This window comes from Gossypium arboreum, chromosome 5 (assembly GCF_025698485.1).
Source record: "Gossypium arboreum isolate Shixiya-1 chromosome 5, ASM2569848v2, whole genome shotgun sequence".
In the NCBI taxonomy this organism is placed as follows: Eukaryota; Viridiplantae; Streptophyta; class Magnoliopsida; order Malvales; family Malvaceae; genus Gossypium; species Gossypium arboreum.
The window spans coordinates 31,924,173-31,942,659 of record NC_069074.1 but is presented as its reverse complement, the minus strand read 5'-3'; the positions used below and the strand labels follow the sequence as shown (position 1 = coordinate 31,942,659).

At 34.4% G+C, this 18,487-nt stretch overlaps 1 protein-coding gene and 1 long non-coding RNA gene across 3 annotated transcripts; one reads left to right on the top strand and one right to left on the bottom strand.

The window, feature by feature from the left end:
* Window positions 1–325: 325 nt before the first annotated feature.
* Window positions 326–1,218, top strand: LOC108452640 (uncharacterized). Its single transcript, XM_017750441.2, has 2 exons — window positions 326–690; window positions 791–1,218. The coding sequence occupies exons 1-2, from the start codon at window positions 409–411 to the stop codon at window positions 962–964; spliced, it is 456 nt and encodes a 151-aa protein (XP_017605930.1). The 5' UTR covers window positions 326–408; the 3' UTR covers window positions 965–1,218.
* Window positions 1,219–7,183: 5,965 nt separating this feature from the next.
* Window positions 7,184–9,411, bottom strand: LOC128292827 (uncharacterized). 2 transcript variants are annotated; one of them, XR_008282765.1, is made up of 3 exons: window positions 9,284–9,411; window positions 8,324–8,449; window positions 7,184–7,380 (listed from the first exon to the last, which is right to left on the bottom strand). It is a non-coding gene; the product is annotated as an uncharacterized LOC128292827 (long non-coding RNA). The 2 variants fall into 2 exon arrangements; XR_008282766.1 differs by lacking the exon at window positions 8,324–8,449 and having other exon boundaries at window positions 9,284–9,407.
* Window positions 9,412–18,487: the final 9,076 nt, after the last annotated feature.

The following is an 18,487-nucleotide window of genomic DNA, read 5'->3' as shown; positions in this document are numbered from 1 at the left end:
CTCTATCTTTGTCAAGAATAAATTTTTAATATTATTTTAATCCTATAAAAATATTGGAGGGGCCTACTTATATTTTTAGGAAGGCTATAACATATATATACAAAGGGGGAAAATGCAAAAAATTTAAACCTTTGGAGGGCCTACTTATATTTTTGGGAGGGCCATAGTGTTAATTTACAAAGGACTAATTGAAAAAAATTAAATTTTGCCCCCTGGATCTCAACGTGGCTCCGCCACTGAATGTAGTATACTAGTTTCATGCACATCACTTTGTTCTTATGGACAATACATGTATGCATGCGTGCATGCGTGATCTGAGCTAGTATATAAATAGGTGTGTATTGCAATAGTTGAAACATAACACAACCAAACCAAACTATAGCAAAGCAAAACACATACGAAGCTACCATGGCTAATTGTCAAATGAAAAAAGCTCAAAAATACACAATGGGCAAGCTTTGGAACTCTACCAGCGAAACTGTAACCCTGAGTGGCAAGAAAGTTTGGCACGGCTCTCATGATGCGGATTTCCCGGAAACCATTGAAGATGGAGATGTGGGTGAGTTTACGCATGATGCAGTGACTGAACAGAATGATGTTCCAGGTTCCGTGGTTGGTCTTGTGTACAAGCTACATGATGGAACTAGGTGGATTGTTGCTTGGAGCAACCCTCAAGGTGAAGACAGCAAGGTATATATTGCATTCAATTCAATCTTAACTATTAATCAAAGTGGGTATATATACATCGATATAATCAAATAGTCTATGATTAACTGTATGCTTGTTGCAGGTCTATACTAATATCCACAAAGAACCTATTCGTTGGGAGCAAATCAAAACCGATCTTGACACAAGAGGAAGCTCAAAATCTAAAGTTAGAAAGTTTGGGTACGTTGCATCAATAGAAATTGATCCCAAGAAACGTTCGCCGACACTGAAGGCATCATTTGAGTCAGAGGCATAACTGGGTTTTGCTTGCTGATCAAATTGTGGTGGTAATGAAGGCTATCTAAAATAAATAATAATGTGCTTCCCGCTGGGTGCATTGCCTGTACCACTACTATACTAAATATGATACTCAGTAGTAGATGTATGAGTGTCTTCGTGTTAAGGCCTTCGCAATATTATGTCACTGCCATGCATTTGCATGGCTTACTGTTTCTATAATATTATTATGGAAAAATAAAAGGCCCTTTATTAGCTTATTATTTCCCTTAATTTGTTTTCGCCAGCTACTGCATCTACCCATATTCAAAACTAATTTTTTTAATTGCGCCAACAATATACATATGGGTCTAAGATAATGATTAGAATAAAAGCATTCAGACTATATATTTTTAAAAACATGAGTTGAATTTTATACTTAAATGTGATCTAAAAATATCTCTAATTTTTATTAATAAAAAATATTAGATTTTAATTGAAAGATAAAAGAAAACTTCAATTTACTTAATTTAAAAGGGTATTATACTTCTAATATATAACAATTTAAGTCTTACTAAAATAAAAATAAATTAAAACAAGATGTTAAGAAAAATAGATTCACAAAAAATACTTTAAAAATGTCCTCATAAAATCTAGAATAAATCAATGATCTCCAAAATAAACCTTCAAATCAATCAAGCTAGTCTCCACAAAACAAGGGATCTAATTCGCTTGATTCGGAGTCGTTCAGTCTTCAAAGGTTTGTTACTCCACAAGATGAATTTTAAAATATGAGCCAACACACATCCACAAAATCATCTAAGTTGTTGTCCAACTAATTTCGTTGAAAAGATTGCTAACTCCAAAAATGACATGTTATTTGTTGTAATGTCGACTATAGTGGCTAATTCCAATGCCAATTCGACAACCACTTAAAATAACTTTTCTCAACAAAAAAAAAATCTATCGAATTTGAACAAGCATTTTATATTTAGAGCACAAATCCATCTTCACAACGTAACTTTTAATCCATCTTGGTTTGCTTAAATCACATCAAATTGAGGTAGAATGGATAAAACTCTTATCCACCATCCTCAAAACTCAAGGTCTATCTGGTGTCCCATGTCAGTATGCTTAAACCTTTCCATGAGGATTAGGAGGATCCAAATCGAGGCAATCCTGAAAAAGCACCAATGTGAGAAAGGTTTCCTATGATCGTGATGTTGAGTGCATCATGGTAGACCGAGTAATCCAATGGAAGTACTACAGGCCAAGGCAAGAGTACCTTTTTTGATGGAAGGGACTTCCTGATGGTGAGGCTAGTTGGAAACCTGTCGAAGCTTTATGGAAGTTCCAAGAGAAGATAGACCAGTTCCATTCTAAGGATGTGACGAGGGAATCGTGAGAACAAGTGGGGGAGAATGTCATGAGCAGTGGACATACACCCGTGTGGCCGGCCGCGTGGCTCACACGGCTAGGAGACACGCCCGTGTCTTAGGCCATGTAGGCATTCAACGTGAAGCACACGGTCGCGTCCCAGCCTGTGTCCAAACCTATCTAACTCTCTGACTTGGTTCACACGTCCAACCACACGCCCTTGTACTAGGCTATGTATAAGGTGCAAGGGTTACACGGCCAAGCCACACGCCCGTGTGCTAGGCTGTGTGCAAAAACCTAGGCATTTTGTTTTGAAATTTTAAAGTACAGGGGACACACGGCCAGACCACACGCCTATGTACCAGGCCATATGTTACACATGCCCGTGTCTCTACCCGTGTGGATGAAAATTGGACATTTTATGGCCTCTTTTCTCACCCATTCTTGACTTCAACCTACACACACCAATTTCATACTCACATATCACAATGATACCATCCATTCAAGCCAAAAATTAAACTTTATATCTAACATATCATCCCATATATTCAATATCTAAACTTACCAAGTTATTCATATATTTATATTTGTATATTTAACTAAATTTCTAACTACAACCATACCTCAATATGCCTTTTGATTAACTATCAATAAATCATTTTAAACACACCTTATGCATAATTAATCCATACATATATAAGTTGACTAAAAACATAAACAAGGTGTAACTCATAACATTTACACAAATCAACTTTACTTAAAACCATTTGAATTCCTATACATACCATATAAACCATAGTTTGTATAGCAAAATCTATCGAAGCAAGTTGGATAGTGTGATCTGATTTGCTGATCTGATCTCCCGGCTTCTCAAAAGTCTACAATGAACATTAAACAACACATGTAAGCTTAAAGAAGCTTAGTAAGTTAGTTGGCTTTAAATATAAATCTTACCGAACATACTATAATAAATTATTCAAATAAGTCATTCAATATACAATTCCTGCCAAACACAATTTCAATTGATGAATTCACTTATTTCATATCATTATTAATAATAACTTTTAAATCTTCAACCATCAATTCCAAATGTCACTTACCAGCTTTTTTCAAATCGAAAAATGTCTTACGGATATGATTACATCGTATACGAAAGCCCGAAGGCTGCAAAAAAGCACATAAGTGCTAAACGGAAACCCGTAAGGGTTGGACAGAAGCTCATAAGAGCTGAACGGAAACCCATAAGGGTTAAACAAAACCTCAAAAGAGCTAAACGGAAACCCATTAGGGTTAAACTGAAACTCATATGAGTTGACTAGCTCATGAGAGCTAAACGGAAAGTAAACACGAGAGTTCGCAATAAATGCTGAACCTCGTTTCACTTGGGAAATCTACTGTCAATTTTTCCTTTCAACTGAATGATTGTACTCAATTTTGTGTTCCCTTCGCCTCGAACATTTGATTCAATTTCATAACTTTAATAATAATTTTATTTTCAGCCAATATTATGAATAAATGCATAATATTATTCATCAATTAACATATAATATTAAAATTTAACCATACGAACTTACCTGGGTTAAGTTGTAAATTTGTAGTAGTTCAAGGACTACTATGTTAATTTCCATTTTTCTCATTGATCTACGGGCTTTTGATCTAAAATATAAAACTATTCATGTATTAGCATATATTTCAGCTTCAATTCATTTTACAATTAATACCCCTTAATTTTTGAAATTACACAATTACCCTAACTTTTACAGTTTTTACAACTTAGTCCCTTACTAACTAGTCTACCAAATGAGCTAATTTTTCTCAATTGACAATTTATATAAGTATTCTAGGCTATCTTACAACTTTGATACATAAAAATTTAATAGCAAACCCTAATTCTTTAATTCTTCACAATTTAGTCCTAAAATTAATTTCTATTAAAATCACTTGATAAAATCATCATATAATAAAATTAAAGCTCTAAATCCATGTTAATTCATCACAAACATCCAATACTCATCAATGGAAACTTTCAAAATTACCCATAAAATCAAAAAACTAATGAAATAGATAGTTAGACCTAATTGTAAAAGTCTTAAAAACACAAAAATTATAAGAAGAAGACAATAATTAAACTTACATGAAGCTAAAATAGACGACCAGCTTTTTAAGGGTTCTTCAATGGTGTTTTTAGGCTGAAGATTGATGAAGAAAATGTCTAGAAACTTTTAGATTTTCAATTTGATATTTAAATTTCATTTATTTCCAATTTTGCCTTTTAATCACTTGATTTCATTATTTTTTTCACAGTCATGCCACCCTAGCCTTTTAATGAATGTCTAATTGCCTTTTTGGTTCTCCCTTATTTACAATTTAAGCTATTGAATCACTATTCCTTTAATTAGCAAGTTTTGCGCACTTTTTCAATCTAGTCCTTTTTATTTAATTAACTATCAAAACGTTAAAATTTTCTAACGAAACTTTAATACTAACTTAATAACACTCCAAAAATATTTATAAAAATATTTACGACTTGGTTTATGAAATGGAGGTCTCGTTACCTCATTTTTCAAAATCACTTAATAATTTCTTCTAAAGCATAAGTTACTATTTCAAAAGTCTTCCTAAAATCATATTTAACTCATAAGTACTAAATAATAAAATTTTCAAACTCACTCATTAGATTTAGTGGTCTCGAAATATTGTTTTCGACACCACTAAAAATTGGGCTATTACGACTCTCCCCCCTTTAGGAAATTTCATCCTCGAAATTTGTTACATAAGAAGAGATTAGGATATTGAGATCTCATCAATTCCTCTCTTTCCCATGTAGCCTCCTCCAAAAGAAGACGATGCCATAATAATTTTACTAGCGGGACTTATTTATCTTGCAATATTTTAACCTCCTGAGCTAAAATCTTTATCGGTTCTTCCGAGTATGTCATATCCGGTTGAAACTCAATTTCACTATGAGGAATCACATGTGAAGGATCAGATCTGTACCGTCTCAACATTGATACATGAAATACATTATGAATTTTCTCAAGTTCCAGTGGCAAAGCTAATCGATAAGCCACAGGGCCAATTCTTTCAATAACTTCATACAGTCCAATAAATCTTGGACTCAGTTTCCCTTTTCTGCCAAACTACAATACTTTCTTCCATGGTGAGACCTTTAGGAATACTCGATCATCCATAACAAATTCTATCTCTCTTCCTTTCAAATCTGTATATGATTTCTGACGGTCAGAAGTAGCTTTCAAACTATCTCGGATAATCTGAACTTTTTCTTCAGTTTCTCGGATCAAGTCGATTCCCACTAGTTTGGATTCACTCATTCAGACCAATTGAAGTCTTACATTTCCTTCCATAAAGAGCTTCAAACGGTGCCATTTTTGTACTAGATTGATAACTAGATTGATAACTATTGTTATATGCAAATTCAGCCAAAGTTAAATACTTTTCCTAGCTACCTCTAAACTCAAGTATACAACATCTCAACATATCTTCCAAAATCTGAATCACCCGTTCTGATTGTCTATCTATCCGGGGATGAAATGCTGTGATAAAATTTAACTTTGTGCCTAAAGCTTCTTGTAGCTTACTCCAAAATCTCGAGGTAAACCTCGGATCTCAATAAAAAATAATAGATGTTGGAACCCCATGTAACCTCACAATCTCTGATATATACAATTTTGCTAATTTCTTAAGTGAAAAGTCTGTTCTAATCGGGATAAAATGTGCCAACTTAATCAATCTATCAATAATCACCCAAATCAAATCTTTCTTTTTTGGAGTCATAGGTAATCCGGATGCAAAATCCACCGTGACGCGACAGGTTGTAACAAACCCATTGGTACCTGATGTTTTGCTTTGACTTGTTGACAAATCAAACACTTAGCTACAAACTCACAAATTTCCCGTTTCATACCTAGCCATCAATACATCTGTTTCAAATCACAATACATCTTTGTACTTCTCGGATGAATAGAATACATGCTACTGTGAGCTTCAGAAAAAATATCAATTCTTTTTTCAAATCTGAATTATTCAGAACACAAATTCTATTACGATAATGCAACATACCACTATCATCAATGCTATACTCTAAACTGAGATTATCCTGAACCATCTGTTGTTTCAACAGTAATTTCAGATCTTCATCTTGCAACTTCCAATTCCGCTTAAGGAACACGGGTTTTGCTTTCAATTACGCTAATACAGAACCATCCTCATTAAGAGACAAATGAGTGTTCATTACTCGAAGTGCAAACAAAGATGATTTTCTACTGAGTGTATCTGCAACCATATTAGCCTTTCCTGGGTGATAGTCAATAACTAAATCATAATTTTTCAATAGTTCTAACCACTGCCTCTGTCTCAAATTCAGCTTTTTCTGATTCTTCAAGTATTTTAAACTTTTATGATCTGTGTACACATAACATTCTCACCGTATAAATTGTAACACCCCAAACCCGGCCCAGACGTTATGGCCAGATCCAACATGCCACATCGAAGCGTTCAAAACATTTTATATTGTTGATCTAGAAAAACTTACTTAGTGTTTTAAAAGATAATTTAATTATAGTTTAAAGTGAATGGAAGCTGTGCACCAGGTAGGAAATCGGAAAAGAGGAGGTGAGTCCATCGGACTGCTTAAGTACCAAGCTCCCTTCGGATCCAATCCTAGACATACATACCGCCATTGCCACACCATAACGTCATGTATATTTCTAGGAAACCGATTTGATTAAGTCCTTTTTAGGAAAAGTGATTGATTTTGGAAAATACTTTCATTGCGGAAGCTTTGCTTGTTATCATGGTATTTTGAAATCAATTGTTGTTTTTGAAAACGCGCCCTAAAGCTTTCCAACTTCAACAGTTAAAATAAGTAATACTTATCTTAGTAACACATATTAAAACCATCAAGAATAATTAAGCGGCCTTATTACATTTAAAAAAAAACCCAAAACCTCAAACGTAAATAAAAGGATATCCAATTCACCAGAAGAAAATCAAACTTTCAGAACGAGTGGCCACTCCGAATTCCCTCACAGCTCCAAGCCCACTATGGTTGGGGATTACCTGCGTGGATGGAAATAAAAGGGGTGAGTTTGGGGAAACTCAGTGTGTAAATTAACCCAACCATAGCCTATATCAGCTCAAACAACAGAAATAGAATAAGTTGGCCTTAGACTAGAACAGAATTCAGAATAAAGCCCATAAGCCCATAACAGAACAGAACAGATATTACATGTTTATGCAGAAACCCAACCCAGATTCATCCATAACACCCCGTACCAGCCTTACACCATGTGGGGAGACTACTCTACCCACCCAACCGCTACACACCACAGAAATCGCAGCGAGGCTGCCAGATATTGTCACGAAGTCACCAGATACAGATATTATGGCAGAGCCACCAGAACAGATATATGTGGCAGAGCCACCATAACAGATATATGTGGCAGAGCCACCAGATCAGATAATTGTGGCATAGCCACGGAATCAGATATATGTGGCGAGCCACCAGATCGATAACGTGACATAGCCACCGGGACGCTTCCTCCATAATATAACCCATGTCCCCATGCAATGATATATAATCATGGCATACATCATACAGAATCAGATCGTCATGCTTTTCAGTCAAAATTAACCCTAGGGGTATAACGATAATTTTACACCTAGGGGTATAATAGTAATTTTCCATACACAGGGGTATTATAGTAATTTAGCTACTTTTAGGGTTTTCATGCATATCCTAACTATTTACGTACTATCATAACACTTACCGCGCATACCTACCGAATTGGGCCCGTTGGCCCATGAACCCGATCTTTGGCCCATTAAGCCTAAATTATCAAAATATACGAAATCGCGCGTACTGCAGTTTATTACCAAATATACAAACCCAACTATCTTACGAGCATTCGCACACTCGCAAATTCCCAAAATACCGACTTTTCAGCATTTTGGCTTTTCGGCTTTTGCCAATCTAGTCTATGAGAAGGTGTCAGTTACACACCTGTTTGCGACGATATGCTGACGAGATCCACACACGAACCGCCTACAATTGGATTACTAACACGTTAATCTAACTATTCAAATACAAACTACGTATTAACCCCTTACAATATTCGGCCAACCACACCTGCAGGTCATAGTGAGCTTATAAGAAATCAATAAGCAACTCATTAACAAATTTTTGTCAATGTTTACCACATAATCATAATTTCACTGCAAGTTGTCTTCCTGAGCAACAGTCACTAAATCATTTATAACTGGAGCTACGAAACTCCAAATCAAGTACCGTTAATTTTCCCTAAAAATAGACTCATATATCTTATATCCATAAAATTTTCAGAATTTTTGGTTTGGCCAATCAATACCAGATTTTTCTCAAAGTTTCGCATGTTTCACTATTTGACTAATCTGACCACTCTTCTTTACGAATCAAATTTCTCATTGTACAGAATTCAAAATATGTTCTCGTTTATTTCATTTGAAACTAGACTCAACAATCTTTAATTACATAATTTATTCAGATTCTAATTCATCTCCCACAATTTATGGTGATTTTCCAAAGTCACATTACTGCTGCTGTCCCAAGCAGATTTATTACCAAATTCACTCTTTCACACATAACTTGCATGCATGTTATTTAAACATGTATATCACCAATCAATCATCACATATCTATGATTTTACTTAAGTATAATCTCCATTTCATCATTTTAAAGCACAACATGTTGGCCGATTTTTTCCTTTTAGCATCTAAGGCACATGCATGTTCATTTATTTGGCTCAACTTCACCTATCTTCCATTTTTCATCAAAAGAACATGAAACAACAACCATTTCCTTCATTTTAATTCATGACCAAATGCTCACAACACAACCAAAAACCAAAATATGCTTCAAGAGTTAAGGTAGAATCAAGAAGAACTCATGAACATCAAGATAGAAGCAAACTACCATGAACTTACCTTCAATTTTCTTCCCCAAGTGACCAAACATTCAAGAGCTTTCTCTTCTCCTTTCTCTTCTCTAACTTTCAGCTATGATGAACAAAGATGGACAAAACTTTGTTCTTTTCACCCCTTTTTCTTTTAATAAAATTTCATATTTCATCCAATTTAATTCTTTAATACAAAAGACATGAAATGCCCATCATGGAACATTTACCTAAACCATTATCATGGAACATTTACCTAACCCATTATCATGGAATATTTACCTAATCCATTATCATGGAACATTTACCTAACCCATTATCAATTTTTACCATGAATTATGGATATCAAGTGCTCATATTGTCTACAACAACATGATGGCCAGCCACTACATGTAAAATGGCAGGTTTGACATGCAAATCCTCCTATTTTGCACTCCTATTTATTTGGCCACTACAAATTAGCCTATAGCATTTTCAAACATTTTCACATAGGTCCTATTTCATAATTTCACTCCCTTTTTCTTATGGAACAAAAATTAACTAAAATTACCGGGTTCAATCTTAGGCTTGGGCCTTCTAGAGGCCCACTAACATAATTAAACCTATGCCAACATTCACAGAATTCCTGAAAATTGGGGCGTTACATAAATAGTGTCTCGTAATTTTCAAATCAAATACAATTGTTGTAACACCTCTAACCCATATCTATCACCAAAATAAGGTTATGGAGCATTACCGGAGAATTACAGAGCAAATACAGTTAATTCATGTCATTTACTATTCATATCTGAAACCAATTATATTCAATTATATTGTCCCTTAATTAGACTCTGAAGGCCTAATTTAAACATTAGAAATAAGCCGAGACTATATCAGAAAATCAGAAAATTTTTCACAAAATTTCAAAATTTTTCTTATGAACAAGGGTCACATGCCCGTGTGAGTAAGCCGTGTGGTTCACACGGCCAAGTGACACGCCCATGTCTCAGGCCATGTGGACATTCGATGTTAGACACACGATCGTGTCCCAGCCCGTGTCCATACCCGTGTAACTCTCTGACTTGGGTCACACAGTCAGCTACACGCGTGTGTGCTAGGCCATGTGGAAAATTTAATTTTTATAATTAGGTGCAAGATTCACACGATTAAGATACACGCCAATATGCTAGGCCGTGTGTCACACATGGCTGAGGCACACACCCATTTCTCTGCCCATGTGAGAAAATTGAAGCATTCTGTTTCTAAAATTTCAAGATGCAGGGGACACACAGCCAAACCACACGCCCGTGCGCATGGTCGTGTGTCACACACGGTTAAGACACACGCCTGTGTGTTCGCCCGTGTAATAAGGCCATTTCCAAGCCTTATTTCTCACCCAAATTTTTCCTTGTACCTACATTAATACTTGCATACATATACCAATCAATTCAAGACATTAAAATCAATCCAACATTAACATTATACATGATATATCATCATATATATTCAAACTTACCTTTTGGAAGACATATATGTTTATCATAAATCAATCTAACTATACCAAGCACACATATAATAATCATATTATAACCTCATATATATATTCACTAAACATACCATCACATGCCAACATTGGCCAAGTTAGCCTATACATGTCATTATACGAAAATAAGCTTGCTATTTATACCAAAACGAGCTGAAGGATAGTATGATGATGCTCCGACCGATTCCAACCTTTACGAGCTTTTGAGCTCAACAAAACAAAGAAAAAAAACCAAGTAAGCATTTCAAATGCTCAGTAAGTTCGTATAACAGGAAATTAAACTTACCATTCATTTTTATTAAATAAACATGCAGAATGCATCAAATAAGTCTGGCTAATAGCCTAAACACCCAACTTCAACAAAACATGTTAGTCATTATAATTCACACAATTCTCAAGAAACATGAATGAGCTCATCATGTAATAACTTTCATACACAAAAACTTTTCTTGTCATATTTCCCTATAACATATACATTTCTAAGAAAAATCCATCTCAAATTCGGGTTTAACCATGTTAAAACTTTGCCCGTTGTATTTATTTGAAATATCGATGGATACACATGTAGTACACACGAGGTGTACAAATAAATGGTTCGTTAATTCATATTCGGGGGTACCCACAAGGGCACAAAATTAGGAAGCATACTCTCGAGCCATATAACAAGATACTCGTGTGAGCCATGTAATAAGACGGTAATCCGGGCTATAATAGAAAAACTGTTAAGAGTTTAAAACAGGAAGCTCATTGAGCTTATCAGGTAACTTCGAAGAGTTATTATCAGGGAGCTCCGATAACCATATAATAGGAAGTTCAAGCGAGCCATATCAGGAATCTCCGGAGAGCTATATAACAGTACGCTCATGACGAGCTGCATTTCTGTCCGCAATATATGTAGGATCACAACTGATAAAATCATATAATAGGACGCTCACAAAGAGCTGCGGTAGTCTGCAACACATGCAAAGTCACTACCGATCAGGGTGCTCGCAGGAACCATATAACGGGAAGCTTAATAGGGCTTATAACAGGATACTCTTTCAAGTTATGGTGTGTCTACAACATATGCAAGATCACAACCAATTCAGAAAACTCATATCCATCGAATTTCATTCATTCTCACGGGATTTAACAATTATCATTCTATATACATAACAAATTCACAAGTCACATACAAATAATTCAATTCAAGCATATAAATATACACAATTTAGTTACATGAACTTACCTCGATAACTATTCGTAACAAAAATCTACTGATCCGATACTTTTTTTTCCTCGATTTAACTCCTTATTTGATCTTTCTAGATCTATATAAATTAATTTAACATTAATTTAATACATTTCATACTCAATTTAATCCAATTCACATCCTAGGAAAAATTACCATTTTACCCTTATACTTTCCATAAATGACAATTTCGTCCCTAGGCTCGGAAAATGAAATTCATGCAATTTAATCCTTATTCCAAGCTTAACATTTTTTTACATATCATAGTAGCGGCCCATAAATCTCACAAAAATTAGAATTTTTCCATGGGTTTTACAATTTTTTTAATTTAGTCCCTAAATCATAATTTCATCAAAATTCACTTTGTAAAAGTTGTTTATCTTTCATTTTCTACCATAAATTTCAAAATTTTAACATACTCATCCATGAAAAATTTTTAATACTTTGATATCTTTACAAATTGATCCCCAAAATAGATAGATTAAGTTATTACGATATCAAAAATATAAAAATTACTAAAAACGGAACAAGAATGCTTACCCAATTCAGCTTGCTTGATGTTTTTTCTCTTAGCTAGGGTTTCCATAAAAGTAATTTGGGGAAGATGATGAAATAAGATGATATTAGGCTGTTATCATATTTATTTATTTCAAATTCCAATTTAATCCTTTTCTTTTTCTAATTTTTCCATGGATGATTCATCAAAAATATCTAATAACTTCTCTTAATGGTCTAATTACCATATAAGGACCTCAAATTTTGAATACCATAGCTATTTAATCTTTATAGCTACTAGAACTCAACTTTTGCATTTTATGCAATTTGGTCCTTTCTATAATTAAACATGAAATCGATAAAATTTTCTTATAGAAATTTTCATACATATTTCCTATCATAATGTAGACCATGCAATAATATTAAAATAAATTTTCTTTCTTACTCGGATTTGTGGTTTTGAAATCACTATTTCGATTTCATTGAAAACTGACTGTTACAATTGCAGCCAATTCAAGATCATGTGTAGGATAATTCTTCTTGTGCGGTTTTACTTTTCGAGAAGCATAGGACAATACTTTTCCTGACTACATCAATACACAACCCAAATCATTCAGAGACGCATCGCTATAAACAACATATGGTACAGCCAATTTTGGCTAAGTCAAGACCAGTGCTTCTGTCAACATCTTCTTCAATTGATCAAAGCTCTATTGACACTCATCAAACCACTCAAATTCAACATTTTTCTACAACAATCGAGTCAATGGCGAAGCAATCATCGATTTTTTTGACAAAATGTCGGTAATAACCTGCTAAACCTCGAAAACTTCATACTTCTATAATATTCTTCAGGATTTTCCAATTCACTATAGCAAAAAAATTACTTAGATTAACTCGAATCCCATCGACTGATACAATATAACCCAGAAATCCAACCTCATGAAGCCAGAATTCATATTTGCTAAACATTGCATACAACTACTTTTCTCTTAAAGTCTATAACACAATTCTCAAGTGTTGTACATGCTCAGAGTCTATCTTGAAATAGATCAATATATCATCAATAAACACAACCAAAAATCTATCCAAATAAGGTTGAAAAATCCGATTCATTAAATCCATAAAAGTAGCAGTAGCATTAGTCAAACCAAATGGCATTACCAAAAACTCATAATGACCATATTCAGTTCTAAAAGCAATCTTTGGCACATTACACTCTTTAACTTTCAACTGATACTACCTATATCTTAGATCTATCTTCGAAAATACCGTAGCACCTTTCAATTGATCAAATAAGCCTACAGTACGAGGCAAAGTATATTTATTTTTAATTGTGACCTTATTCCACTATCTGTAATCTGTACACAATCTCAAAGAACCATCTTTCTTTTTCACAAATAATACAGGTGCACCCCAATGAGACATACTCAGTCTGATGAACCCTTTGTCTACTAACTCTTGAAACTGTGTCTTTAATTCATTTAACTCAGCTGGCTCCATACGATATAGTGTTACTGATACTGGAGTTGTTCCTGAAATTACATCAATCACAAACTCAACTTCACGATTAGGTGGTAAACTCGACAATTCCTTAGGAAACACATCAGTAAATTCATTAACAACCGGTAATTATTCTAGCTTTGATTCAGAATCTTGGGTATCAAGAATGTAGGCTAGAAATGCCTCATTACCTTTTCGCATTAGTCTCTGAGCTAAAATAATTCTAACAATTTCTTTTGGATTCTCAAGCTCAACAGTAATCACTTCTCCTGTCTGACATTTCAGATCAATCTATTTTTCTCTACAATTTACTATAGCATCATGCTTCGTCAACTAATCCATTCTCAAAATAACATCAAATTCCTAAAATTGTAGTAACATCAAATCAGTAGGGAATTCACATCTTTGTATTTTCAGTGGATAGTCACGACACACTAAATTAACTATTACACTTTTGCCTAATGGATTAGTGACTTGAACATCATAATCGATAGGTTCGACAAACAATTAATAGATGATTTATTTTCTGATGCTAATACAGTGCAAACATAAAAGTTTGTAGACCCAAGGTCAATCAATGCATATTCAGTAACATCAAAAAGATAAAATGTACCAGCAATTATATCCAGAGCCGCAGCTTCCTCCCACGCTCGGATCGTATAAGTATGTGCAGGTGCCTTAGCCTCTGACCGGGCAGCAGAATCCTTCATACTTGAACGAACTGCTCTTGTAGCATTGTTTTGGCCCGAGCATTTACTTCTTTGAGAAGTGGCCAACTATTTCTCCTTCTGCTCTTCTTCCTTTCTTTACAATTGAGGACAGTTCTGAATAAAATGGTTAGTGGCTTTACGTTTGTAGCAAGCTCTCGCTTTGCCTCTATATTCACCAGGATGGTATTTTTCACAATATTTGCATTTGGGCCTAGGAGCATTCTGCACACTGCCCATACTAACAGTAGGTCTATTAGATACCCCAAAATCAGGTCGAGTTGCCCTATTCTTATTTGATTGTTCTAGTATTAGAGTGGCTCGACTAAAATCATCTTTAGAAATTTTAACCGAAGATGTTGGAAATGACTTGGAGGAGCTTCTTTTGTAAGATTCATTATTCCTTTTATCCTGTTGCATTTTTCTATTGTACACCTCTTCCAATTTCTGAGCATGATCTGACAATACAATAAATTCTTGTGTTTCAGTTCCCCCGATCATCATTCTAATTTCATCATTCAACCCTTCTTCAAACCGAAGGCACATTTATTTTTCAGTTGGTACAATTTCTTGGGTATATCTATTGAGGTATACAAATTCCCTCTTGTATTCGGCTACTGACCAGTTTCCTTGTCTCAAGTCAAGAAATTCCCTCTTCTTTTTATCCAGATACCTCTTATCAACGTATTTTTTTTTTAAAATTTACTCTGAAAGAATTCCCAAGTGACTTTCTCTTTCGGCACCACGGCCACTATATTCATCCATCAGTTATAAGCTTTTTCTTTCACTAGTGACACAATACATCTCAAATAATTTTCAAGAGAACAAGCCATTTCCTCAAAAACTCTTATCGTGTTCTAAAGCCAATACTCAGCTTTGGCAGGATCATCATTTGACCTACCCCTGGATTCTTCAGCCCCATACTTTCTAAGTTTCTCTGTCGGAGTATGTTTACTAGATTCAGTCACAAGAGAAGGTGGAGGTACAACCGGAGGCACTTTGGACGGTGCAGTAGAGGGAGGAGGTTGTTGAGCCAAGTTTCTTTCTTGTATAAATTCATTACATTATTGATTCATAAACCCATAGAACATATTTTTAAGCTCTTATTCTTGAGCCGGAGGAATTGGGATGTTACTACTTGTCCCATGTTCAGATTTTTGTACTTTATTATTAGCTTCATCATGTTCAGCATGTTCAAATCTATCTGACATCTTTACATTTTATAAGAAAAACAAGGGTTAGATCGGATCATACACACCATACTATCACATATTTATATGATATGTATTTCTAAACACTTTACACATTACGTTCATTCTGAGAATCGGCTAACCCGAAGCTCTGATACTAATAAATGTAACACCCATAACACTTTTCCATCGCTGAAATAGGGTTATAGAGTATTTCTAAACTTTACAGATTAAATACGGACATTTCACAACCTTATAAATCTAGAAACAATCATCTAATGCTCATATTGTCCCTTAGATGGGCCCTCGAGGCCTAATATACACCCTAGAAGTGAATCGGGACTAAACTGAATCCAAAAATCTCAAAACTTTTCTTAGGAGCAGGCCACACACGCCCGTGTGTTTCACACGGCTAGGAGACACGCCCGTGTCTTAGGCCGTGTGGCCATTCGATGTGAAGCACACGGTCGTGTCCCAGCCCGTGTCTATACCTGTGTAACTCTCTAACTTGGGTCACACAACCAACCACACGCACGTGTACTAGGCCGTGTGTAAGATGCAGGGGTCACACGACCAAGCTATACGTTCGTGTGCTAGGCCCTGTGCAAAAACCTGGGCATTCTGTTTCAGAATTTTAAGGTGCAAGGGACACATGGCCAGACCACAGGCCTATGTGCCAAGCCGTGTGTCACACACAGTTGAGACACACGCCCGTGTCTCTACCCATGTGGACAAAAATAGGCTATTTTACGGCCTCTTTTCTCACCCATTCTTGATTTCAACCTACATACATCAATTTCATACCCACATATCAGAACGATACCATCCATTCAAGCCAAAAATTAAACTTTATATCTAACATATCATCACATATATTCAATATCTAAACTTACCAAGTTATTTATATTTTCAAATTTGTATAATTACCTAAATTTTCTAACTACAACCATACCTTAATATGCCTTTTAATTAACTACCATTAAATCATTTTAAACACGCTTTATGCATAATTAATCCATATATATACAAGTTGACTAAAAACATAAACAAAGAGTAGCTCATAACATTTACACAAACCAACTTTACTTAAAACCATTCCAATCCCTATACATGCCATATAAACCATAGTTTTTATAGCAAAATCTATCAGAGCAAGTTGTATAATATGATTCGATGTGCTGATTCGATCTCCCGCTTCTCAAAAGTCTACAAGGAATATTAAACAACACAAGTAAGCATAAAGAAGCTTTGTAAGTTCGTTGGCTTTAAACATAAATCTTACCTAACATACTATAACGAATTATTCAAATAAATCATTCAATATACAATTCCTGCCAAACACAACTTCAATTGATGAATTCACTTATTTCAGATCATTATCAATAATAACTTCAAATCTTCAATCATCAATTCCAAATGTCACTTACTAACTTTTTTCAAATCAGAGAACATCTTACGGATATGAGTACATCGTATAGGGATGCCCGAAGGCTGCACAGAAGTACATAAGTGCTAAATGGAAACCCGTAAGGGTTGAACGGAAGTTCATAAGAATTGAACGAAAACCCATAAGGGTTAAATAGAAGCTCAAAAAAACTAAACAAAAACTATTAGGGTTAAACTGAAACTCATATGAGTTGACTAAAGCTCATGAGAGCTAAACAGAAAGTAAACACGAGAGTTTGTAACAAATGCTAAACCTCGATACACTTGGGAAATTTACTGTCAATTCTTCCTTTACACTGAACGACTCTACTCAATCCTGTATTCCTTTCGCTTTGAACATTTGATTCAATTTCATAACTTTAACAATAATTTTATTTTCAACCAATATTATGAATAAATACAAAATACCATTCATCAATTAACATAAAACATTAAAATTTGACCATACGAACTTACCGTGGTTGAATTGTAAGTTTGTAGTAGTTCAATGACTACTCTGTTAATTTCTCTTTTTCTTGTTGATCTATTGGCTCTTGAACTAAAATATAAAACTATTCATGCATTAGAATATATTTCAGTTTCAACTTATTTTACAATTAATACCCCTTAATTTTTGAAATTGCAAAACTACCCCAACTTTTACAATTTTTACAACTTAGTCCCTTACTAACTAGTCTACCAAATGAGCTAATTTTTCTCAATTGACAATTTATCTAAGTATTCTAAGCTATCTGACAGCCTTTGATACATAAAAATTTAATATCAAACCCTAATTCTTTAATTCTTCGCAATTTAGTCCTAAAATCAAATTCTATTGAAATCACTTGATAAAATCATCATATTAAAAAATTTAAAGCTCTAAATCCATGTTAACTCATCACAAAAATCCAACACTCATCAATGGTAACTTTCAAACTTACTCATAAAATCAAAAAATTAATGAAATAGATAGTTGGACTTAATTGTAAAAATATTAAAAACACAAAAATTATAAGAAAAAGATAAGAATTAAACTTTCATGAAGCTAAAATAGAAGACCAAATTTTAAGGGTTCTTCAATGGTGTTTTTAGGCTGAAGATTGATAGAGAAAATGTCTAGAAACTTTTAGATTTTCAATTTGATATTTAAATTTCATTTATT